Below are 27,971 nucleotides of genomic sequence, written 5' to 3'. Positions count from 1 at the left end.
TAAAACTTCACCATCCTTTATTGAATAATCTTCATCAAACATGGCCCCCATCGGATATCTGTAAATAGAAAACTGTGTGCATGTGTGGCCACATTTACACTTTTTAGGATGCATGTCTTGTAAATAAATAAATAACACTTTTAATCTTTCAAAACATACGGCCGTCTTCAAACAGAGGCTTAATCTGCACCCCACCACAGAGAAGACCTTGTGCCTCACATCTTACATGTAAAAGTCACCGTCTCCTTCATTATTGAACATGCCATGCGAAATATAGAGACATATATTTGGCAAAAAGCGTCTGCAGTACCGTCGCTGTGGAGAGACTTTAGATCAAGGAACAGCAGGAAGGAACAGCAAAATGTGTCAGTTGAGTCAATGTAAACAAACATAGAGATCAATCTGTCTCATAAAAAACATTTCTACAAAACTACTCAGCAGCTCTCGTAGTGATAAATCATTTTAGTGTCGACAGCTCCGGTTTGTCTGTACTCTTTTTTTTTATCACAAACCAAGATACACAAATAAAGAAAATACAAAGTCTTCAGCTAAACTCAAACTCGTCAGTTCAAAATGCTAATGTATATCAAGAAGTCAGTGTCGATCCTGTTTAGCAACATTTCAGCAAACGGAAACCAAATCTCGCGGAAGTCGTGCTCACACCGGTTTTAGTCCAGACTGCACGTTGTTCAGAGGAGACGTCACATTGAGACAGAACTCCAAACTTTAACCATGCATAGAGAGTTCGTATGAGTTGTGTTTGGCAGAGGATTTGGCACCAAGAAGATTTCCACAGAGCGTTTGAGTCAAACAGCTCCAGAAGTAAGAGTTGGAAGCACAGGAGGACATCCAAAATCAACAGAAAAATTTGATCTGAAGAAAATATTTTAGATTTTTCCGACTGACAGCCAGTGTATGACAAATGTTTTTTTTAAATTGTATTTTTGTCAGATTATTCTAAAAAAAAAAAACACTTTCTGAATCAATATTAAGAATTCTTTCAACCGCTACAAAGCTTAAAAAGTAGGTTTAAACTTTGTCTCCGACTCGTTGAACCGACACTTTAAACTTGTAAAAATGAACATGTAAAAATGAACATGGTGCTGTGTCTCCTTCTCCACCGCTGCACTGAAATCAGTCAATCAATCGATGACTGATCCATTCCTCAACAACCAGAACTGGTCCTCTGTCCTGTGTCTCTGGTGCGGACCAGTGAGCAGGAGAAGGGTTAACGTGGCAGCAGTTGGTCTCTCTGTCTGAAAGGTGAATGTCGTGCTGACAGATGGGGCAGAAAAGTGCTGCAGTGCCTCCGGTCTTCATCGAGCTCCAGGTCCTCCTCTTCCTCACCACTCAGGTCTCAAAGTACTTGTAGATCTGAGAGACGTACTGCATGACGCTCTGCCAGTCCGGCCTGTCGGTCTTCATCAGCTCCTCGATTTCCTGTTCGGGACAGAGTGATGAGTTACGGCTTTTCAGGGTTTGTAAAACAGGATTTGAGCTTTACAAGAAACAGACACACATCAGGCTGAAAGATCTGTTGAGTCAAAACTGCAGCAAATATTTTATACTCTTATTTGTAAATATTGAATGTAATTTTTGATCTTAAGCAATGAGCAGTATCATACTGAAGCCATTCCCGATTAAAGCATCTGCCAATAGAAATGTGAGAGATTTCTGAAATAACAGCCCCCCCGTTTGTCAGATTGTGTTTTTAAACCCTGATTTGCATGACTGTCAGGAGATGTATTCAGTCCGGAGGAGACGTAACTATTGAGGTACTGCATTATTACTCAATCAACCCATGAGACACTATTCACTTGATCTAGATTTTCATTTGGATCCGCACCAAATTGCACACATTCATAAATATGATTCCCCTAAACATGCCAGATTTTATTGATCAAGATCCATCAATTATTACTTGAGAAATCAACAAAAAATCTTAGAATGTTAAATTTAACACAACATATCCTTCCAACAACTTTCATTGAAGTCTTTTCATAACCTTGGATACAACCTATCAAAGTAACGGACATGGGTGAAAACACAAGCTCCTCTTGGGAAGTGATAACAACACGCTTTCTTTATATTGACACAGAATATTTGATGATTTAATGATTTAAACAATTCAATTTATTTTCTGACAAGAGTTACATTTCCTGAGTGAGTGATTGGCTTGTTCAGGAGAAATGGACAAATGAAAGCGTTGTGCTTCTCAGAATGAACTGATGAACTATGTGAACTATGGTGAGAGAACCTGTAATCTACAGTGTCCATGTTCAGAAGCATCTTGGATGAGATGCGAAAACATCTTCCACCAAATTCAACTCGGTGACCGTGACCTGGATGACTGAGAGTGTTCACAGATCTGCAATCTACAGGAATGGCGGTTTGTTATGTCAGGCTGCTTTCAGCCACTGGGAGACAAAAACGCAGTGTGACAGTGGTGAGTCAGATGCTGAAGTGGACTTTCACATGACTGTGGCGTCACAGAATCTTCTGTTAGTTCAGATGTCCACAGAAGCATCAGCACGGTCACCTCTGTTACTTCTCTGTGGGCTGTGTCTTCGGCTTGTGTTTATGCAGCAGAGAGATAGATGAAAAACATTGCATGTCGGGAATGAGAAACAGTTAATGCTGGGTTACAGGAACTAACTCCTCCCCTGACATGGGAACCAGTTTGCCACATTCAGTCTCCTAACCATAAGCACGTAATGGAGAAATATCAAGATAAAGTGAGGTGAACTTTGATCTGCTCCAAGAGTTCAGCCAAACCCACTTCTCTGCTGAGGTCCAGCCAGATTTAGAGCTAATGAGCAGATTTGTGTATTTTACAAAGTCGTCTCAGATTTAACTTTCTAATTTATGTGTTTCACCATGTTCCTTAAATCATGAAGCCATTATCGGAAGCGCAGAGCGAGAACATGCGATATGCAAGAGCGCCGACAATAAACAGGAAGTAGAGGTCACAGTAGTTTAACCCCTCTGTGTGCAGAGTATTTTAAATCCACTTCCAGCATTTTTGAACATGATTAAAAGAGACACCAGGATGTTGATGACTAATGAAAGCTTTATTCCCATTGGCTGCAAGTTGACGCAGATTACTCCTCTGATTAATCCACTGTCCTTTTTTTATCCATTTTTTCCTGGAAGTTGTGTGCATGAGGAGTTCATTTGACCTGGTAAGAATAAACTATCTAGTACCCGCTAAGTCACTGGTAGTTACATGTGTTAATTTATATGAGAATGAACATTCTAAAGACCATGTACAGCAATTCAAAATACATTTTTTGAGCTTGTCACACACCACAGAGCAATGTGTTTTCAACCACCCAGGCAAAGTTGATAGCTTAGAGAAAATGGGCTAGTATATTTAAATAGGATTGAAAATCATGAGAAAATGATCAGAATTCTTCTGCTGTCACACCGCTCTTCATAACTGGGCCTGGCTTCCACAGCTGCTTGGCCAGGTGCTGCCTTAAAGTACAAGAGTAGAGTAAAAGCTAAAGGCTCCGGGCGAAGAATATTTAGAATTAATTACGCCTGTATCAAATATCGTCAGTGTTGTGTTTAATTGCAGCGTCGTCTGTTCACAGCTTTCTTTTGTCCTGACGTCCCTACTTGAACTCATCCCCTGCATGTGTGCTTCTGTGCAGGCACTAACGTGTAGCATAGCTCCGCCGCTAGTCACCTGCGATCGGGGGAGAAGGGCCTTGTTGTCATATCCCCTCATGAAGTAAGGGAACAGCCAGACAGAACCATTGATGCTACAGTGCTCTATCATATAGTTTGGGGGTGATGCATGTCGACCAATACAAGTTATGATGACGTTGTGCGGTCTCTTTCTCAGACTTTCATAAAACTCTGGAACCAAGGAATGATGTAACACGGTCAAACTTCACAATTCAGTACTACATAGTTACCATTATTTTCCCATGTTTTTAATAATCACTTATTGACATGTACAGAACTTTACTTGGTCTTTAAAAATCAGGAAAGTGTTTAAAAAACATAAAGGCCTGTGTGCGTTTGCGTGATGATGTGTTTTCATGACAACTATGACCTGCAGGCAGAGAAGTGAATTGTTTTTAATGAGACACATGAGTCAGGAACTGTGACTGTGACATTCATGACCCAAACACGAGGATTTAGTTTGATCCTAAAACATCACCTGATGTAACTGAAGAATTGCATCAGATTCAAAGAATGACTTCAAATGGCCTAATAAGTTGTTTTCCCTCAATCAGCTTCTTACAAGACCACAATTTTGTCGAGCATAGTTGAACATGCTTTGGGTATTTCCCTCCGTTGATGATGAATGATATTTCCTCTCATGCCCTTTGCACATTGAAGTGTAGAAATGAGTCTCTCGTCCACTCAAACATTGTTATAAGTCACTAAAACATTGGGGAAACGATGAGGTCACAGCTTACATCACGCCCACTGTTGCTTTGCATAATGAGCATATGCCAGCAACAACCTGCCTCCCCCCCATCTTATGAGCCAAGATGCGACTAAAACATAACAAGCTACTACTGGTTTGGTTTTGGAAGTTACTGCAGCCGAATGAGAATAAGCTCACTTATTCTCATTTGCCGGCTCATAGCATTATTCTCCGGTATTTTCCATCTTGTTGATGTGGACTTTATCGCCACCTACTGGATCGCCATGCTTGTTCAAGCGTTACCTGAAGTTTTTGTGTTCTCATCGGGCCAGAAATAATTTGTAAAATGAAGGTTGCATGGTTGGAAATGATTTTAAATAGATTTAGATTTTATTAAAAAGAATATAAGTGAAGTAGGGAAGACAAGGTTAAACATGTAATTAGTATTTAGTGCTAAATAGCATCCTAACAAGGTGGTGAGCATGGTTCACATTATACCTGCTAATCCTCAACTAGCAATGTTTTAGCAGTGTTATCATAGTGATTGTGAGCATTCTGAGATTAGCATTTAGCTCAAAGAGCCACTGGTAATATTGATTGTTAATGTCATGTTTTATGATATTATACATACATAATTACATACTTTAACTCTGCCTCGTTACTCCTCTGACTTGTGTGGATTAAACAAATAAGATACAACCAAAGTCTGCCACCTGGAGGCTGGCTGCACCACTGACCATAAATCATGCCACCTCCATGTTAGTGGATGGGACATGGAATATACTAAAAAGCCGACGTAACAGGTATCAATAAGCAGAATCGGAAGCGATACAATTTAAACGAAACCCAGCCCTATGTACAATCTATAGATATAAGATGATAATAACATTTACTGGTCGGTAATTTTTTTTTCTAGCTAGCCGTTAACCTGGTTGAGAGTCTATATTGCTAAGCTAGGCGGTTTTATGTTTTTCAGTGGGGGAAAAAAATCCTTTAATGTGTAACTATATGGCAGTTACAGTTGACTTGAGTTTGTCCTTATACTTGTTGCACTGCTTCACAGGAAATAATGTGAACATGACTTTGTTAATGCCATGTTAAAAATGGAAGTGCTCACAGAGTCGGAATACGTGAGGTTTTGTTTTTTACTCAAACCCATTTCAGAGGAGAGCAGCTAATGTTTTCACAAACTAACTCAACAAATGAGCGTCAATTCACATCTGAATTATGTAATAGGTTGGTTTTTCCTGTTGCAGATTACCAGTGTGCGGTGCTGGAGCACAGGCTGGAGGCAGATCACCAATACAGGACTCAGTAATTGATATGACAGGTTATTGCTCCCGACTGTCAGTGGCAGAGATGGTCCAATAAATGGGTTGTAGAGCAGTTCCGTTCTGAAGCCTTGCATCCTGATATGGTCCCTGTGTGTTATCTGTGTGGCTGTGTGTGGGGGATCAGCTCAGCTCACCAGGGAGGGTTTGATGCCAATGCTCTCAGCTGCCTGGAAGGCCAGGGTTAGATTCCGGACCTGGAAAAAAAAACAAAAAAACACTGGGTAACTCTATACTGGACAATATCTCAGACCCCTCTGTGACCTAACCAATATCCCCATGAATGAAATCCCTGCAGATTTTTACCTAATTCTCCTTATGGGACTGTGGAGATTGTTGCATCATTATTTCCAAGAAAAGAAGTGACATACCGCAAATTAAGATAATAACAATTATACAAACTATATTAAAGCAAACTGTTGCAATTGATAGAAAACTGAATTCACTAATATTAGTGAAGTTTATGGATGTGAGTTCAGGTCCCTCTGTCATAGTAACTGCCTCTAGACATCAACACAGCTAGAATAGGGAACTAATAAATAATAAATCCCTCATAATAATTAGCTCTGCAGCTGTAAACTACTGAATTTCAAACCTAACTTTTCTTGAAAACATCTGTGATAACTGATAAAGGAGGGAAGTGATGGGATTATTGGAAGGATTATAAATAGGAAAAGATTGGCTAAATCACACAGCAAGTTATGAAGGCAAACACACGTTTGCCTTCATACGTCTTCACATACGTCTTCACACGTCTATTGAATTATTCGGAGAGATGAGCCACACGATGTCTCTGTCATCAGCTTAATGTTACACGCTCACGACCAACACGAGCTTGAGCGCACGCACACATGACTAATGTGTCACATAAGATGCGTCAGGCCCGGTCGGAGGTGTGGGGTCTATTGTAGCGGGTGAAAGTACTGCGATCCCCAGAGAGGAACCCTAACCCTGTATATACAACGTACACTTCCATACTACAGAGGAGTCATCACAGAGCTATAGCAACTGGACCGTGCCGAGGATCACTTCAGAGTGACTAACATATGCTGACTTCATAAATAATCCTGGGGCTGAGTTGTCAAATGTATACTTCATAAAGAAGGTTTATAGTGCAGCTTATTGGTGGAAAAAATGACGCCTGGCAAAATGGCTTCAAAGCATTATAGTGTAATGTTAGTGAATTAATGTGTGGTATTTTCTGGAGGCACAATTCAAAACAAGAGGCTGAACACACAGTTACTTTACTTTCAATTCCTGCTCAAGGTCTAATAGATAAATATCCTTGTGAAGTCAGTTTTGTATTAACACAAGCACTTAGACACAACGTATTGTAGCTGTGTCATCGGCTGCTCGTATCTGAAACAAAAACAAACCATGGGGCTCATATCAAGCCAATGCTTTCACTGGTTACCAGTTAAATTCAGGATTCCTTTTAAGATTATTTGAATGACTTTTAAAGCTCAACATGGGCTGGTCCTCACATACAGCTTTTCTCTGGGGTTTTCTCTGTCAGGGCCCCAAGGCTCTGGACCTCCCTGCCTGATGAGATTAGGCTCCCTTCCCCCATCTCTCTCTCTCTCTCTTTTCTACTCCCTCTTTGCCACCAACCTCTCCTCTCTTCCCCATTTTTCTCCGCTCAGCCCAACCGGTCGAGGCAGATCACCGCCCACACTGAGTCTGGTTCTGCCAGAGGTCTCTCCCAGTTAATGAGGGAGTGTTCACTCTCCACAGACGACAAAGTGCTGCCCATTTTGGGAACTGTTGGGTTTCTCTATAAACTTAAGGTACTTATTATGTTATGATTTGGCTCTTAAATTGGAATGAACAGAACATCTTTTATTACAATCGATTCTTCATTTTGCCATGGACTTTTGTGTGAAGCACTTTGTAACCTCGTTTAGATAAGTGCAAATACAGTTATTATTTTTATTATCTGCAACATGGTGCACTGTACTGGTCCAACCTGACAGGAAACCACAGAACTGCCCAAATATGGATGTTTGGATAATATCTTGGTCACAGCCCAGTGATGAATGAATCCAAATATGTAAGTGTGCCCAGGTAGTTTGATATGGAGGTCAATGGTAATGGTAATGAATATGTTGAGGTCTCTGAGCAGAGATGGAGTGCATGAATTATGTTGTACTAAATGTGTTGTAAATGCTGGTGAGGCCTACATGTACAACAGGAAGACTGGAGGCTGACATGTCTATAGTATTTAGAGAGAGAGTGTGTGTGTGTGTGTGTGTGTGTCTGTGTGCAGTCTTTCCGTAGTTTTATACCTTATCTTGACTGATGAGTTCCTGGTAAGGGATATGGGCCGGAAGATACGTGTGCAGGAGGGCACAGAAAGCCAGACCGTCACTCCAACTGCTGCTGAAGTTGGTCACATCGATATTCTGAAGGGTTATAAAAGAAATGAGCAAGGCAAAGAAAAAAATGATTTAGGTCACACTCACGAACAAACCAAAATCAATATCACACAATGATCATGAGTAGAAAGTGCCCGTAATTTCAGTTAATAGCCTCTTGACAACATTGACAGGCCATGAAAATAATCATTAGGTCTCAGAACCACAGGAAACAACATGACCATAACATTTTATGTTTTCATACTATGCTCTTGGTCTTTCAGACTCCATTAATGTCTGCTTTGGAGGATGTTTCTCTCAGCTCTCCTTTAATCCTCCCATGTTCTCTCTGATCTCTCCTCTGTGTGACAAACGTGCAGAGCGGCACGTCCAGTCTGTTGTTGTGTTTTCGTGTGTGTATGTGATTCACAGAGCATCGTCACCTCAAACGCCATATGCAACATATTTAGGGCCAGATAAGAGTCGAAAGCTTGGAGGAAAAACTTCCTCCATGCCATTGTTGGCCGTTTCAGGCCCCCCATAGGACAGATAAGTTGTTTCCAGTGTCTTCCTCTGTTATCCCTCGTATGAGCTTTGGGAATGGGGCTCAAAGCTAGAGAGACTCCTGAGTCATGACTTTGTCTGTGAGGCCCCCATATGACCCCAACACTTCTTTCCCACAGAGCGTGGGAAAGATAAAGTATTATAGTCCATGTCCATTGTGTGCAGGTAAAAATACTCTGAGCCCTCAGAGCAGACATGCATCCAGTTTTCAAATCATGCGATAAAATAAATTGAAGCTAGAATATGAAACTTCTGCGGGTTAGGCCAACCCTTAACACAAATGTTCCTGATGTGCTTTATACAGTAATAAGGATATCCAAAGTCTTTAAATAAATGTAAGTCTTAAAATAAAATTTGGGGCATTTTCTGAGGATATGTGTGAAACGGCCACAGCTTGGAACATAGTTATGTCTGTCCAGATGAGAAAATGTTCCTGTTGTACTGCATAAAGATCGAAAACAACAACAAACTCAAATTTATGCGACTGTTTCTGAGATGTTCAAAAGTAATTGAAATTTCTTGCATTAAGTTTGATGTTTGTCTGTGTACAAAGCATTGGCTCTAGTGATATGCTAAAAATCTGATGGATGCAGCCGTGGGTTTGTTGTTGATTGTTGCTCTGAGACAGTGGTGTTCGACCGTCACCCTGAGGACCTGCTGATTTTCATTCTATAAATCTAATCAGAGACTGATCCATACATGTGACATCAGGTAAATGTGATTAACTACCTGATGGGGCAGGGAAACAACAGAACTCTGGGTCCCGAGGACAGGAATTACAAATCACAGCGTTAACTCATTGCAGTCATGAATATCCACTGAGCTAAGTTCTTTGTGAATGATGCTGTTTTGAGTCAAATTAGAATGTCAGTGCATGCAGGCACCTGGACACCACAGGGGCAGTATGGAGGCATTTCATGTTTTTTTCTGTTGTTTTGTTACGTTTGAAGAAGTCTTCGCCATTTCCTTTAATTGTATTGGATTTGGCTGCAACGTTGTTTACCCATGAAACTCCTAAACTCAAACACTTATTTTTGGGTTAACTATCCCTTTAAGTAATCTCCTTCAACCTTAAGCCACAAACTTAGCAATCACACTAATGTACCTGATTTGTTGAAATGAGGAATTACATGAGTCTTTAAAGGGTTTAGCCAACTGTCAATGTCTCAATGGGATTTAAAGGAGCAGCAGCTTCATCTGAAATAAGCTACAGCCAAATCATTCTGGAATCAGGCTTTGGGATTCACAGTCACCTAAACAGCCACAACTCAACACCAATCGCTAAAAAAATCCCAATCATTATGTGGTTTTAGCCCAACTTTGCTACCTATGAACATTAATTAACAGTAAAAGGTTCACATCTCTCCCCAAGTGTGATTTGTCTCCTGCAAATAGCACTGAGGTAATCCTTCAAACACACATTAGTTGTTGATGGCATAACAAAGGCTGAAAGTGGGTTTTGAAAGCCCAAGTCTCCTCTCCATCAGTCACTGCCTCTCTATTATGTCTGGAGGGCAGACCTGTGCAGTCATGTCAGCTCGCATTCCTCTCATAACTCCCCCCGTCTCTCTCTGAGCTGGCTCAGCAGCCCCACTATTAGCACTGTGTCTGTGATGTATGTGCACACTGACTGACACACACACACACGCACGCGCACACACCCACGCACGCACATGCACACGCACACACAAGGTCGTGATAGGGGGTTAGTCCCCAGTAAGACCCCAGAGGGACTGAGACAAAGATAGACAATGACAAGTTAGCTGGTAAATGAGGTTGTAGAGGGCAGTTTGTTTATTTGTCTGTGAGGGGCTGAGTGTGTGGGGGTATTGGGGTGGTCTGAGAAGAGCACATGTCCTAACCAAGGCAGGGGACGGTAGGTATGTTTGAGGTCAAGGTGGGAGTGGGGAGAGGAAGGTGGGGGCTGGCTGTTTCATTCGGGACAGAAAGAGAGGGAGAAGCATGAATGCTAAAACAGCAGTGGACAACAACAGCTCTCTGGGAGCCGGCTCAGAAAAGCAAACACAGCATCAAGCGACAGGAAGCGTCTCGCTCGGCACAAAAGGCCGAGCTGTCGCTTTTTAGAGCTCAGAGGGAGAGAGAGTATAAGGGGAGCAGGGGACTGTACAGAGAGCGAGAGAACTGCGCAGAGCGTGTGGCTGCTTTGTTCTGACTCCAAGTGAACAGCAGATAAGATCTATGATATCATCACTTGTTAAATTAGGGGTGAAAATGAACCTGGAGATTTTCATTAGTTAACAAAAGGCAGACATGTGTCACACGTTGAGCTGTTCCTGTGAGAAATGAGGGGCTCCACACTCTAACAATAGTCAACTCTTAAAAAAAAGACCCAAGTTATAATGTCACAAAACCCTAACCCAATACAATTATTACAGATATAGTATAACTGCGGCAGGAGGAAAAAGTTGTGGGAATTTTTTGGGGATTTATTGTGATATTTTCACAAAAGAAAGCATGACTAGCGTTGCAGCTAATGATTATTCTAATGATTATTAATATTCCAGGGCAAAATATTTCGTTTTTGTATGATCAACAGTCCAAAGTCCAAGGACATAGAACTGTAAAAAATTGAATTTCTCACAGTAGTGAAGCTCAACAAAGCTTAAACAAAAAAAAAATATATATATATTAACATACAGTGCTGTGAAAAAGAATTTGCCCCCTTCCTGATTTGTTATTTGTTTGCATATGTATCACACCTAAATGATTCAGATCATCAATCTTTTTTTTATATTAGACAAAGATAACCCGAGTAAATACAAATAAAGTTTTTAAATGATGATTTCATTTATTAAGGGAAAAAAGCTATCCACCCTAATTGGCCCTATGTGAAAGAGTAATTGCCCCCTACACCTAATAACTGGTTGTACCACCCTTGGCGGCAACAAATGCAATCAAGCGTTTGCGATAACTGGCAATGAGTCTTTCACATTGCTGTGGAGGAATTTTGGCCCACTCTTCTTTGCAGAATAGTTTTAATTCAGCCACATTGGATGATTTTCTAGCATAAACGGCTTGTTTAAGGTCATGCCACAGCATCTCAATCAGATTTAAGTCCGGACTTGTACTAGGCCACTCCAAAACCTTCATCTTGGTTTTTTTGAGCCATTCAGAGGTGGACATGCTGGTGTGTTTCGGATCAATGTCCTGCTGCATAAGCCAAGTGCGCTTGAGCTTGAGGTCACGAACTGATGGCCGGACATTGTCCTTCAGGATTTTCTGGTAGAGAGCAGAATTCATTGTTCCATCAATTATGGCAAGTCGTCCAGGTCCTGAAGCTGCAAAGCAGCCCCAGACCATTACCTTTTAAAATGTTGGCATAATTAGCTTCTAAATTCTTAAGTTAAAGCCAAAAATGTCTAATGGCATTCTGGAGATATCATGCTCAGCAGAGTATGTATGTCTGTACGTATATTGACATAGATTGCACGGACAACCCCAATGAAAACGCTCGTACATATGAGGGAAGAGGGAAAACAAACAAGCATGAAGGGGAAGACTAACTCTACAAAAGACAGTCATAACTGAAGAGACAAAGATCGAAAGAGTTGAGGGGAGAGAGGGGGAGTTGACGCCCTCGTAGGTTTTGAAATGAGTCACAGTTACGAGCAATGACTGAAAAGTCCTGGCAAGCTGGAGCGTGGAGAAAAAGACGGGGCAAAAGGGAGAGGTCACAGAGCTGGTGCAGCTGGTGGGAGCTGTTCTCCATCGACCCAGTCGCATCTACATACGATTTAATGGACTCCCTTCACACATAGGAGAAGATAAAGAGAGAGACACAGGTCACATGAAGCCACACGAGCGCTCAGATCAACTGTGCAGATGAATTGTGATAAATGTGTCTCTGATTAGAAATGTTCACCTCTCTGAGCTCATATAAGAGGTTATGTTTATCATTGATCTCCTTGTTGCACTATAAGATCTAATAAAATGTCTTGCACTCAGTGTGGTACTTTCCCCTTCATATGCAATGCATTAACATTAACTACACTATCAATCAATCAAATTTTAGTTGTATAGCCCATATTCACAAATCACAGTTTGTCTCATAGGGCTATAAAATCTGACAAGGCGATTTTACTTCATCTTACTCCAGTTTACTCTTATACTTATCATCTTGTACAGTGTACCAAGCTGTGATGGTAAACTGCTACGACTACAGCAATTCTTTTTTTATATCATAGCCCTGAACATAGTCAGTCAGTTAGACACCTGCACCAGTCATTTAATTTATCCCAGTAATTTTATGACTTTAGCTCCGCTTGTCCTTTGCTCGTCCACAACACTTCCTGGACTGTACATGATTTCAATCTGCTCATCTTATTCAGAGAAAAGATTGTATTTCTGTGACTTTAACTGTACAATACACTTTCCTTTCCTCCCATTGTTATAACTGAGAATTTAATATCCACTTAGCACATTCACTTACTCAGTGTCAATGTTCCTCACTGTGCATTTTTTTCACATAAGCTGAATGAGCCTCAACGTTTTTTTTGTTCTCAATAGACGTGAACATCATGATTAGCATTTAGGAAGTCTGATTATTTGCAAGATATTCCATAATTTCAGCTGCAGTGAGTAATCTGTGAATTCACACAGATGATCTCACTCTATAACTATTACTGCTAACACCACATTATTAGACCATACAGTAATGGCTATTCTTTGATTTCCAAGTCTCTTCCCCTCCTGGAAGTCTGACCTCCATTCCACACTCGCCTGGAGGTCCAGTCCTCTTTCTTCAATGTCTTTTGTGAATGTGTGTGTGGTGTGTGTGTGTGTGTGTGTGTTTCCCAGACGAGGACCGGATGAGCTGTGCTCTGTCAGGCCCAGTTGAGCCTCATGCTCAGAGCCTTTGCTCATTGTTCCCATGTTGAACAAACAGGACATTTATATTTGTTTGGCTTCTCTGGTTAATTGAGAAAAAAAAGTGTCCCAAGCAGTCCTAAATTAAGACATCAAAACGCCTGATAAATATACAGAGGGAGGTTTGAGTGTTGCCAAAAAGGGAAACTTATAGAAACCCTTCTGAACGTGTGACAACAGCTGTGTTGGAATGAAGATGGATTCATAGAATACATTTAAGTCAAAAGTTTTGTCAGAAAATATAACATATCAACTAAAAACTTCAAAATTAGGAAAATGGTCCAGCTGGATTTTGCAGTCCAAACACAACTAATTCTAATCAATGTAAAGACTTTGAAATGCAGAGCAGGAAGACACAGCAGAAAACACATAACAGCAGCATGCACTTGAAAACCAATGCAACAGAAGTCGCAGCTTCGTGTTTCAAGTTCGAGTCCAGCCGGCTGCTGACGTGCTATCGTATATTTTGGGCAGCCGAGAGGTTGATGATGGTGAAGTTGATGCTGAAGGAAGAATTCTCCGCAGACCCAGAACTTGCTTGTATAGTTAAAGTTTATTACACAGAAGTCTTTACAGGTCAGGACGGACTCTAGAAATCCAGAGACATTCACATGCCAATAGTGAAGCCTGCTTTGAAGGAGTCAAGCCCACATTATATAGAGGTTGTCTACGCCTGTGACAACGTCCCACATCCCATGGTTGAGAGGTGCATGACTGCATGTATCTGAGTGCATAACATGTAAATGTAAGGATGAATTCATAACGACATACCTCATGCTTAATAGAAGAAAACCCATTTTCTACACTCATCCATTAAGGGGTCAGAGATCATACCCTAGGGGAGAGAACTAACAAGAAATGCATAGAAGAGTTACTGAGAATCTAAAGATGGGGGCCGCATGCTTAAACATGTGATTCTGGTTCATACTAAGGTCAAAGGTAGCAGAATATACTACAGTGCGATGCTAATTTCCGGTGAGAGGCCCCTTCAGTCTCTCCCACAGGGCAGAGTCAATCAGAACCAGCTTAAGGTCTTCACTGATCGATCCACGCTTCCCAGAATCTGACATTTGAGGTGTGACGAAGTCTGTCTGGGCTCATGTCTCGTCCTCCACTCAGAGTTTACCACAGGTCAGGTAATGAGCGGCTCCAAGCACCAGTGCATGGTGGGTAAACACACCCCTTCACTCTCTCCATTTCCCCTCTGGGGTTTAAGGGCTCCTCTCCATGGTGACAGCACGGATGTCCTACTATTGTGTGTGTTTACTTGCATGCCATTTGCCTTGTTTTCCCTTTTCTTCTTTTCTTCCTCTAGCAGTGTTAACGGTCACAGTCTATCCAGAAAGCAAGTCCATCTAGCAGACACAGGATCACACCAACACATGCGCACACGCACTCGCAGCTCAGCTGGATCCATGACTTGAGGCACGTAGGCCATGGCAACGCCTTCCAATGTCATCTATATTCATTAAAAACGCAAAAACTTTAATTTGCAGAGCCACGGTAGCTCGTATGAAACAATAATTAAGGTGAACATAAGCTCCATTTGGGTCCTCATTCCTCTATTGATCAAAGTAAACAGGACATCTGGCTTCCAGTCAGCTGTAATCACACAGATTTACTGTGCCCCCGGCAGCTATTTGCACCTCAACATCACATAATCACCTGACATGCTTACAATAGCTCCCGTTTTCTGTTTCACTTTAATTAGGATGCTGTTTGACCAAAAGGTCCGACAACAATAGGACTGTAATAACAACTGGCACGGGGGGCGGACCCTCCCATCGGCTTTGTTCTCGCCTCACACGCAGTGGCTTCCCTGGCTCTGTGCTGGCAGGTGAGCCTGATATAAGAGCTTGTTTCCTCCGACTCTGCCATTTGGAAAGGAGACTGTTCGATGGAAAGCGAACAGTGATGGCCAAAGCTGTCTCTTCAAAGTGACTATTAATTATGCAGACTGAAGAGGCCGACATATATTACAACTGGGTGGCTCCATACTAAAGAGCCTATTAGTGTTGAGTTATTACCTCGTTGACCTTAGTCCACAGCAGAGAAGAGAGAGACTGCAGAGTGGGTGTAGATGTATCGATAAAGCTGATCCTCGCTAACCTTTATCAGAGCAAAAACCCACTGCCTTGCTTTCCTGGAGCTACAAATCCTATGACAGGTCAGTCAGAGCCTCTGGACCTGAGACAGGTACTTAGCAGCCTGCATGTGGACAGAGGCCTCATCACGCTGTAACAACCTGACCTTTCACCAGACATATGGAGTTCAACACGTCTTCTGACAGTAACCATTTCCCTTAGTTTCCCATGAGAGGCCCGTGGTCACATGTCTTCTGGTGCCGGGAGCTTAATTTAGTTTAAGTGATGCAGAAACTATACTTCACACACACACACACACACACACAAACACATACAAACATACAGCAAATGTCCAGGCATTCTCGAAAATAGAAATCCCTGTGGAAGGTAGTGGAATTGACCAGCAGATTGAGAAACCTCAAGAGGCACATAATGGCCGATCTTGTAAATCTCTGCAGAGAAACCTAAGTTAAACACCAAATGTGCAGAATATTTATTGTAATACATAATGTTGAGAAGTTATTTTGTAAATTGGTCTGATGGACAAATCCAAAAACATCTTTGTTCCATTGATATAAACAAAAGCTTTAATCTGAACATATTTGTCAAAAAAATGCCAGGGATTAATATTGATTTGATATGTAAATGCCTCATGATCAATTTCCCCTGAAGGAGTACAGTGCGAGGCAGTCACAGTCTTTCTAAAAATAGACTTCTTAAGGTGAAATGCTCAACAGTGTGAAAAGTTCCAATTACAGGGTAGGCAAATGGAGCACATGGAGAAAATGCACAAAGGATCACAGCTCCAACCATCAGCTCCAGGAGGGGAGTGATTAAGCCACAGGCCGAAACACTACTAGTAGCCCAATCTTCTTACTGCATTCCTGAAACTTGCAAATAATCACACTCTTAGTAAACCCTTTGTGAGAGGGGATCATAGGTTCCATCGTTAAATCCAGACCAGAGGGAATAAAGTTCTGTTAAGGGATTTGTTTTTGCTGCTGGAACTCACTGTACAAACTGAACTGGGATTTGCAATTCCATTTGGGTTTAAGTGTATCAACTCAAGTACAACACTTTGGTTTGAAAATTGAAAAACCTGTACTAAAATATTTATGCTTTGTGCTTTGGCATCAGACGGAAACATTGGACTTTTTCACTTCACCACATTAATTTGACAGATAAAGTTGCTTGTTATGTTGCAGACTTTTCGTACAATAAAATGTGATACTTGTGTGTGGAGTGTAAAATTGGCTCCGTCTTAACCAGATGATATATTCAAATGTTCATTACATATTTGGTCCTGAAATCTATAATGATGTAACACTTAGTGTGAATGGGAGATTTTGCAGAGTGAATAATTTGCTCTCAGCATCTCTCTAGTTTAAAAATGTAAAATTCTGTTAATATTATATTCTTGGAAAATGCAGGACTTTTTTTTGTAATAGAGTATTTTTCAACTGGATATTACTTTGATCAATCACTGGTGCAAATACCTATGTCATACACTTACACAGCAGGAAGACATCAGACATCAGCTGTGTTTGTGTAATAGAAATTGTTGTCTTGAAATTGTGTATATAATACTGTAATAGTATGTGCTGCACTTTTTATTTTCAATAAGCTTCATCAACTTACAATAACAACTGTCAAAATTTGATATTGTCTGCCTTTTTCTTATACCTATAAATCAATAAAACTGATATCTATAATTCTAATAACACATCATCAATAGCAACTTTGTCTTGAAAATTGATCACAACTCTCTAAATTAAGCACCTAGCTGCTGATGGACATTGACAGATATCACAAATAAAGCAGAGACCTTTCATCACACACCAGCGTCTTTATACACACTCATATTGCCCAACATTGCACTCATGTTAAAACAATTTGAGCCACAGTGCTCTGTACACACATCCAGCATCTTATCAAGCGGCTCATCAGACTTTCTGTTATTCAGCAGCAATGTTATCTCATCTGCTCAGATGTTTCCATCGCAGAGGATCAGTTTTTTGTATTTTACCAACACATGCGTCGTGTGACCATTCAAACATCCGACCGGAGATAAAGAGAGGGTGACTCAAAGTTCACCGAGCAGCGCTGCACCTGAGAAATAGGATCTATTGATCTGACTGCTCATCCAATTATTCATACCATTAACCACCGAGGAGGTCAGGTCTATTTTTAGCAGTTATCGTCGTTCATACTTAATCGAGCTACAGCTTCGTGGCGTTTACACTGAGCCTAAACAGGACAGAAACACTTGCTCATCTTCTACCAGAGCATTGAGAGAGTTGAAGCTAATGTAGAGTTAGCAGCCTGTGACCAGCCGGCCTCCCGGTAAGAGTTTTAGAATGAGCTAACTGGCACACCATCATGATGATTACATTGGCAAATCTCTAATCCCAATGGGTTAAATGTGCTCCATAAAACTAGATATTAGGAGAGCAGCTAAGCCAGGTGATTGTCAGCATTTGGCTCCATGGACACAGGCAACACAGATGGTAATACAACAGAAAAACAATGCATAAACAAAGGGGCATGCCTTAAAACATGGTGGGCTATAAAAATACACACATGCATAAATCCAGCGTCTATGTGACACTGAGCACTTTGCTTCATTGTTTCCATTACCTCTGTGGCACAGTTCATGTGTCCAGTGAGATGACCGCTGGCTGAATGGTGGGTCTGCAAACACAGTAATGTGCCACTACAGTCTAACACCTCAGAGATGGTTGACCAAACAAAATACCTCGTGAACCTGAGGGCAGTGACACACCAATATTGCATCTTTGCAATCAAAACAGGGGGAGGACTTCCAAATGAGAACCCGAGGAGCGTGAGACTAAAATACAACTGTCGCACAAAGATGCTGAGAGAAAAACAGGGTGTGAAAGTGAATGGAGCCTGCCTTGTATCTGAGAGAGGTCTCTGGCCTCTGATCCCTACCGGATAGCCTTGGGTTTTCTTCTGGCACCACTTCAGTAGAGCATTTCTCTTAGATCCTCCGTACTCCCGCGCCAGTGCAGCCAAGGGGTCCTTTCTTTCCACACTGTGACCAGTGTGCACAAACCGCAGTCGCATAGAGAGAGAGAGGGACAGTTTCAGCATGTCATTCAACAGTATATGAGAAGTGCAGTGTTTGATTTCCCATGTAAAAGTAGAAAAGAAATAGTTACAAATCTATTTAAGTTAAAATAAAAGTAGGATTTTAAAGTTTGTGATTGAGTAAAAGAAAGTTAAATCCAAATTTAAATAAAGTATTCATTGTAAAAGTACTTGGAGAGTGTAGCCTAATACCTAATGCAGTGATCAAGCCTAAAAGTCCAATACTCAAACTAGTGATGGTAGTGGACGTAGAGATGGGAGTGCCCCCCCCCCCCCCCCCCCCCTCCATCTGCTTAGTGGTGGGTAGATAATGAGTGGACTTAATTTTTCGGATAACTATCCCTTTAAATACAGTAACAAATTAAAAGTACATTGTTACATCCAACTATCGAATTAAGTTCACTTGATCAATTCAAGAAATCCTGGGACTTTTGTGACACTAAGAATATACAGCTCATATATAAACTCTTGGCTCATGCTCTAATGTCTATAAACAGTACACTGACTGCGTAATCAAAAGACAAATGAAAATTACCAGTAATACATCAGATTGGTCTAATGGCCATCTTGGGTGTTATTTAAAGGGTCTGCTCCGAAGCTGAGGGTATGGGAGCACCACCAGACACAAACATCACACTGAGAATGCTAAACACTCAACATGCAGCGATGGCCAGAGGCAGCTAGACCCTGTCCAATTAACTAGGCAGAGGCAGGGACAAAGTAGCTGTGTCACAACACTAAAACACAAATACACTAACAAACACATGAATGTACGGCTGCTAAACTGCTGTTTGAGAGAGACCGTCTGCAACATGATGAAAAATGCCTTTTAGCTCTATAACTCGCAAATATATGTAACGGAAGAGCGTAACATACGTGTCTGAATGTGTGATCATTAAAAGTGTATCGCTGCTGGTGGCACTTATACAGTAATTGCACCAACTGCAGATTGTGAAGCGCAGAAAGCTCAACAATCTCATGACACCGGAGGATATGAGACTAGACAGACAGGTTATTTAACTGTAAGATCCCTGAGAGTGGAGATTATAAATGTAAACAGTGTCTTAGCTGAAGATGAGGGTTTTGTCCTCGGCCATCGACAAGTCTCTGACTGCTTAAAATAACTTTGTCTCTCTGTGAAAACACATTAATGCGAGCCTGATCATCGAGTAATCTACCTTGACTGTGACCTGGTACAGGTGGAGGAAGTCCAACATACTCAATGATTTTTTTTGAGTTTACATAAGGAGGAGTGGTGCTGTTTGGGAAAATGAAGTTCAATAACAGCAGAAGTCAGAAGCATGGTTGATTCAAACTTCTCTCTTGTCTTCCTCTGTCTCACGGATGGAAACTTATTCTACTGTGATTTTTGCACTTTTCAAACTAAGGGGAGGAGGCTGAGGCCTGCACAGCTCAACAACTGGAACTATCAGACCAGAGGAGAGGAAAAGCCCACCTGAGCTTGCTGTTGCCTCGGTTGTAGCTGAAGGATGCTGTGCGGCTGCTGAAGGAGATTGGAGCTTTAATGACGGACTCCAGGGAAGGGCTCTTCCTCATAAGGCTATTAGGTTTCATGTCTTCGCCGCAGCCCGACAACTTGTCTGAGGGGATCGGAGAATGCCCAAACAGGGAGGGAGGCACAACACAGAAGAATGTGAGGAGTGAGTCAGAAACACAGGGATCATAATTTAATTTATAAAGAACATCTGACACATCACCCGGTAAAGTGATTCACATAGGAGTAAAGTTTGGCTGCAACATATGTTTGGGTGAAGCATCCATTTCCAAAAATAGATCATATAAAAAAACCCTGGGAAAAAATGAAATTGAAAATTTAATAATATGTATTCTAATATAGATCCTACAATATAAAATACCACAGTCCAACAGATTTCCCAGGTAAAGGATTTATAATAAATGTAAATCGGGAGAAAATTCATTCATATAATTTAAGAAATGATAAATGTCACTTTTTTCAAATCTACCCTCCTGACTGAGAATAAGCTGTACCTTTAGCTTTAAACAAAATTAATCTACCTAAGGGCCTCTGTCTTCTTCTTCCTCTTCATTTTACTGTGTTTACAGACTAACTACATTGGACGTGTTAGCTTTATATAATTTGTAAAAGCACTGACTCATAGCAGTACTTTGGCTGGCTGTCATAAAATATAATATAAAAGCACATGCGAGGCCCTTCGTTTGTGCTAAATGAAATATGGATAGACGAGCGAATTGAACACCTATAAAACAATCTGTGTGTAACGTACCGTGAGGATGAGAGAATTCTCCCTGATTGATTCTTTTTTCCAACATCTTTGACAGGGGCTTTATGTACGAGTGTCTCTGCGGGGACGGGATAGAAGAGAGGGTCTCAAACATCTTCACATGCAGTGAGTGTTTTCCATTTTTTTAAGGAACATGTCGTGGCGTATACCTGGATGGGGGAGACGGCGGCAGCAGGGGCAGTGCGGACAGGAATCCCGCTCAGTGGGCTTCTTGGGGAGGAATGCATTTGAACTGTGTGAGCTGGTCCATCTGAGAGACCAAAACAAATGAAGTACTAATTGATTTCTCTATCAAAGAGCCTCAAGTTAATAATGAATCCATTAATTCAGAGAATCAATGCCACAGAGAAGACAGATAGTGTGTAGCAGCTTTGTATAGATTACAGAGGAAGGGCACCATTACTCCAGTACAGAAAACAATTAAAGCTTCTTTTTGCAACTGTAGAAGTAAATGAATAAGTTCATTAGAAAATGACTGGAACATCTGTCTTTAGTGCAGCCCACGATATTAAAAGAATTCAACAAGAAAGTGGACGTAGTAGAAAAACAAGGCCTACAGCAGAGACGGATGCACTAAACCTTTGTGGATTTACTTCTAAACACTATCAAGTATTGTTGACATTTAATTCTAATGTAATCTAATACAGATGTTCTGCCATTAAGTGTACTGTTGTGTTATCTATAACACCGTTATAAATGTTAACTCAATTGTTTTAACACTGAATTCCCAATTAGTGCTGATGTTTTACTTGACTGCATTATAGTGAAAAGTGTTTGTAATACTCTGCCCCCTCCTGTGTGTAAATGGGGAGGACATCAAATTTAAACACCTCAAAACAAAATGTGCCACCTTTAACTATGAACTCATAAAGAATAACAAATCAATAATAAAAAAAAAAAAATCGATAAAGGGTTGTACTTACAAAAATCGGCTAATGCTTTATGGATTTCTATATTTAAAAAATCACTAAGATTACGTCAAGTGATATAAACCGTTATCGAAACTAGCTCCACATAATTTGTAGTATTTGTTATTAATATTAATGTTAATAATTAAAGTATACTTTATTATGATACATAGTGAACTTGATAAGACTCATTCACCAGAGCAACCATTTCAACAGTGGCGCTATACTTCAAAAATAAAAATGAAATAGTACATCTTGATCAGTTTTTCAAACACATACACAAACCACTGGTTCTACTGACCGAAACAGAAATGACTCTCCAACCTGCCTGAGGTCGTTTAAGGCCACACAGTTCAACACCATTACACAGAACTGTGTTCCAGAGAAATGACAGATCTCCACACTGGATATCTCACCAGCTGTTCTCTATAGTTAAACTGCTGCAGTGGGACTCCCAGGAAAGAGTGAGTGTTGTCTGTGTGGGTGAGGAGAGGTGCTCGGTGCTCACTCTGTCCGACAGTATCAAAGGACTTAATGAGGGATTTGACAGTAGCTCCGGGCTCTGATTCTGCATCTCCACTGGCGTCGGAGGGCGTGGTCGGGATCATGGAGATGCCACACCAGTGACGGCTGCTATCAGAGTCGGACACTCTCCCCTCGTCACTTTGGGACCTAACAGACAAAATGAATTGGTTGCTGTGTAGACAGACACAATACATTCATTGAAAACAAGAGCATGTGCACTAGTGAGGCTTGGACTTTGAAATCTCTTCCTTTACATCTCCTCTTACAAGATTACCTGCTCATTACGATGAATGTGTACATAAAAGGTTTAGGTATATTGACAGGATCGTGATTATGGTAAATTGTAAATAGGTGATCTTCACTTATTGATCTGAGCTAATTCAATCATGGATCGATCATCATCTACCATTAACCCTGGTGAACATTGCACTGTAGGCCAAAAGGTGTGGGATTAGCGTGTCTTTATCAGTGAAGAATGAGGAGTGAATTACAATGAGGACTTTCTGTGTTGAACTCACCTCCAAAGAGTGTAGACAGAGAGACAAAACCACAGTTGGACTGGTGTAATTGCATTTATTCATTGACCTAATGAACAAAAGTCATACAGATGTACAACACACTAGTCTGTCTCTTTCACAGGCATAAAAACCAGTCACCAAATGCTTCTGGGTCTTTATTTGAAGAATAAATAAACAGCACATTCCCTGTATTGTTCATTGAATGGCTTAAAAATGATCAATCCCAACTCCTCTTTTTCTAAATATTGTTTAAGAGCAGTTTGAGCATCAGCGCTTTAATATCTGGCTGAAAAATATGGCTTTTAATAATAAAAATGCACAAATTGAATATCTGTGATAAAAGTTGGACTTTAAGTAAAACCTGAGACAACTGTTTGCCAATAAACCACAACAACACCATATTATGTAAGCGTTCAGTTGAAAAGATTAAACCGTGTGACATCACAAATATCTGACACACTGAGGAGAATGTTCAAGAAGAACTGTAAATATTGAACATAGTGAATCACTATTAATTAAGAAGTACCAGAGCCTTGGGTGATCTCTGATGTTTGGATAAGTGATAAGTGGTTGATTCTATCATCAATCACATCATCTACACATCTACAATTTGTGGGTAATGAAAAGTGGAATGATAGAAAATGTAGTTTAATTGATGATTTGACATTTGCTGTAAGGATAAAAACAATCCCTTCAGGAACCTGTAGCACAGTCTCTTGGTCTTTGAGTTAAAATGGACCATTAACCTTATCTTTGTTGTAGGAGAGTAAATAACCCTGAGGTACAGGTGTCAGTGTTTGTCACAGTTGTAAAATCTAATTTTGACAGCATGGCTTACAATGATATACATTGCTGTGTAAATATAAGACAGACAAACAGAGGAGACATTACCAGTATATCCACTTGGAAGTCCCGTATATGGTAATTGTGGGTTCAATAGTGCCATCTAATGGCTAAATATGACTTAGCAGTCAGTTTTTAATTCCAACCACAGAGCCAAAACCAAACTTAGGTCTTAGAATAGTTACCTTTTGTTTGGTTTTTACATCAAAAGTTTTAAAGTAAACACAGGTCAAAGTTAAAGTAATTTGACTGCTTAAAATATGCCACTTTGATTTAGAATAAAATCTCTTTCAATCCTCTTGCTTTGCTCTTGTCTTGACGTGTGTATTTTCTGATGGTATTAGTCTGCCTTCGGAATCTTAACTGTGTCATACTGGCTGAACAGTATTGTTTACTCTATTTTTCACATGTCACACACTTCTCTCCCCTAAACTCTCTAAAAGGCACAAATCTACTTTGCAGAGTGTAAAAAGGAAAGTCTCTCAAACAAAGGGCATTTCTTCAGCACGAGTCAAGAAAATAACAAACAATAAGAGTACATTCATCGAGAAAGAATACTACAGAGCACATTATTATTCAGAAGGTTCCACAAATGTAAAGTATTGGAGTAATGGAAACCAGACTGTGTCATGAGACTCTTGCTTGGGTACTGCATCTGACCGCTCACTCGTTTACCACTTTACATTTTGAATAACACATAAAGCTAAAAAGTGCAATAATAACACTGTCTTCACTTGGTGCAGAGGTGGAGGGCACTTCTCTAGTGCCCCTCTACTGCCGTCTTGGTTTCAAAAGTGGCTCCGGTGCTTATTCTGAAAAACAAAAAAGGAGGAAGATGAACTACTGTACATAATTACTCTATGAAGACTGTATTAAACATGTGCAGTTGTACATGTGCAGCAAAACTTCTTAACGTCTTTTTTTATGAAATGCAGACCTCTGGGCTATTGGACTATTTTTTTTACCGCTCCATGCAGACCATATTTGACTAATAAGGTCACTCATGATGTCAAGTGTGGCTAAACAAGTGATGAAGATGCTATGCAAATTGATCTGCAGCAGATGATGCATAGCATGAGTTAAATCCAGTCATGCCGTGCAGATCATCCTGCTATTTAACCACAAAAGGTAGAAGGGTTATTCATTCAAAGATCAGCAGGGGGCACCAGATACATCTACTCGAATGGAAGGTTTAGAAGGACCAGGCAAAGCAAATCGAAAGAGGGTAAAGACAGACGATCCCTGAGAGTACAGTCAGCCTGTGTATGGAAAGACAGACAGAGTCAGGCTGAAACAGCAACACCAAGCCAAAAACAGGTAGGAAGTCAGTGAACAGCAGCAACAGCAGTGGCAGCAGCACACAGGGCAGGGAGAGGCAGGCTGGCTGAGAGAGAGCTGACAGGGCAGGGAACTCACCTGGACTTTACATAGGGAGTCGTGTCAGAGGGACATCTTTGACAGAGTCGTCACAGGGAGCTGCTGGAGGTGGGGAGCGGTTGTAGCGTAACAGCTAATCTTGGGAGAGTTTGCTGATTTAGCCATGGTCTAAAACCAGTCATATACTAATTCAATTATATTCACTATACTCATTGGTTTAAACCAAATATTACAATATTTGACATACTACAACTGCTCTAATGAGATTTATGAGGTGATAATATACATATGAATGAGGGAATAAGGAATAATTTTGAGATTATTTGTGTGCTTAAAGAACACTGTAACTGGCCACACAGATAAACAGCAGCATATATCTAAGCAGATTTTGCCACAGGTACAAATATATTGACCTGTTATGATAATGAAGGTGACAACACTGTCAAAACTCCATGGAATTGCATGCTCAAACACTTAAATACATTATATTTGCACACAAACCAATGCCACGCTATTAATAAATACATCAATCACAATACTGCATGGCCACAGTGCAACAACACTCCATGAACTCTTTAATAGCATGATAAATTGTTCTGGAACATTTTCCCTGATAAGTAGAGAGAGGACACTGGCTTCAGTGTTGCATTGGAAAAAACTAAGCAGTATCTGTGCGTCGAGCAGATCTGCCACCACGGCTGCATTCTCCTAAAATAATAATCTCTAATAAATAGACTGTGGTTTATAGTGAAGTATGAGGTTTGAATGTTACTGCAGGGCAATGGACAGTGTGGAAGAGGGAGACAGAGAGGGCAGCAGCTTAAAGGAGTAGAATAAACAGAGGGAAATACCACAGGAGACTGCTCATTTACCAACAGAGTCTGCCAAATCCCACAAAGCTCCACTCTCAAACACCAAAGATTTAATCTGGTGAAACACCAAGATATGAAATGAATAATACGATCTTGCTTTAAGGTCTTGTTGGAATTTTAGAAACCTCTTAAGCAAGAGATTTTTCAGAGTTAAGATTACAATATATAACTTTTTAACGACATGTATGAAACATGGCTCTGAATGAGAATATGGCGAGACTCTGGCAGGTATCTCATTTCCACGTTGTGTTGAGAGAGAAAGGAACTGCAGCCCAACGCTAAACAAGGGGAGCCAAGGAGGGGAGGGTTTTTTGGGGGCCGGGGGACTGGTGTAGTATGGTGAGGATGGTACCTGACTCCTTGCACGGCTTCTAGGTCGGAAGAAAGCTTTGCGCTGCGATCCTGCTCCTCCTGCAGCTGCCTCCTGAGGGCACGCAGCTCCTGTTGAGCCTCCACCTTGATGTCATTGGCCACCACAACTGCCGTCTGGAGGTCCGCCTGGAACCGACGCCACTCCTCTTTTTCATCCTAAAAGACACAAACATATGGATGTATACTGAAGGCAGATCCTTAAAAAGGATACATACAATCAAATTTATAAGTTAGTAAACGATAAGCTTACAGGGGGAGTTTTTGTGATGCCAGCACTCAAATAGTGCTAAAATGAAGTCTAACAACAGTCAAATTTAATCTGATTTAGAAAATAATATGCAGACCATTGCAAAAACAACAGAGGTAGAGCATTTACACATTTAGTTCTGGAACCGTACATGGACCTCTTGAATAATTATCTTATTTAGACTGTAACTGTTTTGCTTTTAAATTGAGACCTGTGTAAAACAGCAGAAACCCCTAAGGCAAGGAGGAATCTCAAGAGAGAAAATTCTGAACCACAAAAGGAGAGTCAGAATAACAGTTTCGCTGTGGTTTGTGGGAGGCAAAAGATGCTGAGGTTTTATATAAATTGAATTTACAAATATAATTTCATATTTTCAGCTGTTAAAGATGTAACAGTAAAATTCAGGAAGATGATCTGGTGCACTTGATAATGTGATATAAAACAATCACTAAACAGAAGTGATATTCAAAGAAGAAAAGCTTGGGAAAAAAAAAAAATCTGTGCCTGCCAAAAAATACATACTGATCAGACTTCCTGCATGATCCACAGTGGTACTGGAACAATGGAAAAATTCCTTCAAGGTCAGACATGTTGGCTAAAAAGCAGGGAAAAACTGAGCATCATCCTTACCTTAAAGTGACCGTGCACCTAAAATTCGTTGTTAATAATTATATCTACTCATGAAAAGATGACGAATGGCTGTAAAAACCTTGTTTAGGCAGAAAAAGCGACAAACTTGCATAATCCACTGTTCTGCCGTACATTCTAAATACGAAAAGGTTTCACCCCAATGTGCTTCTCATACTGTAGTCTCCCCTCAAACCTCTTAAACCAAAACCAGAAATGGCATATCTAATTACTTAGGCAGTTTTGCTTTTATTTCAGAAAGAAAGAAAGAAAGAAAGAAAGAAAGAAAGAAGGAAACCTAGAGAAGAGAAAGGAGATTAAAAAAAGGTAGATCTGATCTCAAAATGTCATAGTCTCATGCTTCCTTTTCAAAATACAAAAGTGACACCGCAGGTTAGCCCCAATTTCCACTGTTGAAATTTTCTTTAATATCATCTGAAACATAGACTGAACAGTTTTAGTTTTTGGTTTACAGTTGGCTTGTGTATTCAGCCTGTAATGTCTAAAAGTCTCTAATGAATAAATATTAGCACCACAGTTGTTATAAAAACAGCTTTCTCACCTTCATCTGTCTGTTAAAGACTTTCAGTTGCCGCTCAACTTCAGCTTTCTGCTCCTCCATCTTTTTAACGAGATCTGCAATGAGGAAATTGAAGGTTTAGAGCCGCTTCCCAACTTCAGT

General features: G+C 40.6%; 1 protein-coding gene across 1 annotated transcript in view; it reads right to left on the bottom strand.

Moving 5' to 3' along the window:
- specc1 (sperm antigen with calponin homology and coiled-coil domains 1) overlaps nucleotides 1-27,971 on the bottom strand; it is a 57,427-nt gene continuing 29,456 nt past the window's right edge. The window contains exons 6-15 of the mRNA XM_053440958.1: nucleotides 27,852-27,925; nucleotides 26,396-26,571; nucleotides 22,417-22,580; nucleotides 21,150-21,250; nucleotides 20,983-21,058; nucleotides 20,172-20,316; nucleotides 18,557-18,659; nucleotides 8,001-8,117; nucleotides 5,853-5,912; nucleotides 1-1,440 (exon numbers count right to left, since the gene is read on the bottom strand). Coding sequence (XP_053296933.1) covers nucleotides 1,351-1,440; nucleotides 5,853-5,912; nucleotides 8,001-8,117; nucleotides 18,557-18,659; nucleotides 20,172-20,316; nucleotides 20,983-21,058; nucleotides 21,150-21,250; nucleotides 22,417-22,580; nucleotides 26,396-26,571; nucleotides 27,852-27,925 — 1,106 coding nt within the window. The 3' untranslated portion in view covers nucleotides 1-1,350. The remainder of the gene's footprint in view (nucleotides 1,441-5,852; nucleotides 5,913-8,000; nucleotides 8,118-18,556; nucleotides 18,660-20,171; nucleotides 20,317-20,982; nucleotides 21,059-21,149; nucleotides 21,251-22,416; nucleotides 22,581-26,395; nucleotides 26,572-27,851; nucleotides 27,926-27,971) is intronic.

The sequence above is a fragment of the Pleuronectes platessa genome, chromosome 15, assembly GCF_947347685.1.
Source record: "Pleuronectes platessa chromosome 15, fPlePla1.1, whole genome shotgun sequence".
NCBI lineage: Eukaryota > Metazoa > Chordata > Actinopteri > Pleuronectiformes > Pleuronectidae > Pleuronectes > Pleuronectes platessa.
This window is presented reverse-complemented; position numbering and strand designations above follow the sequence as displayed.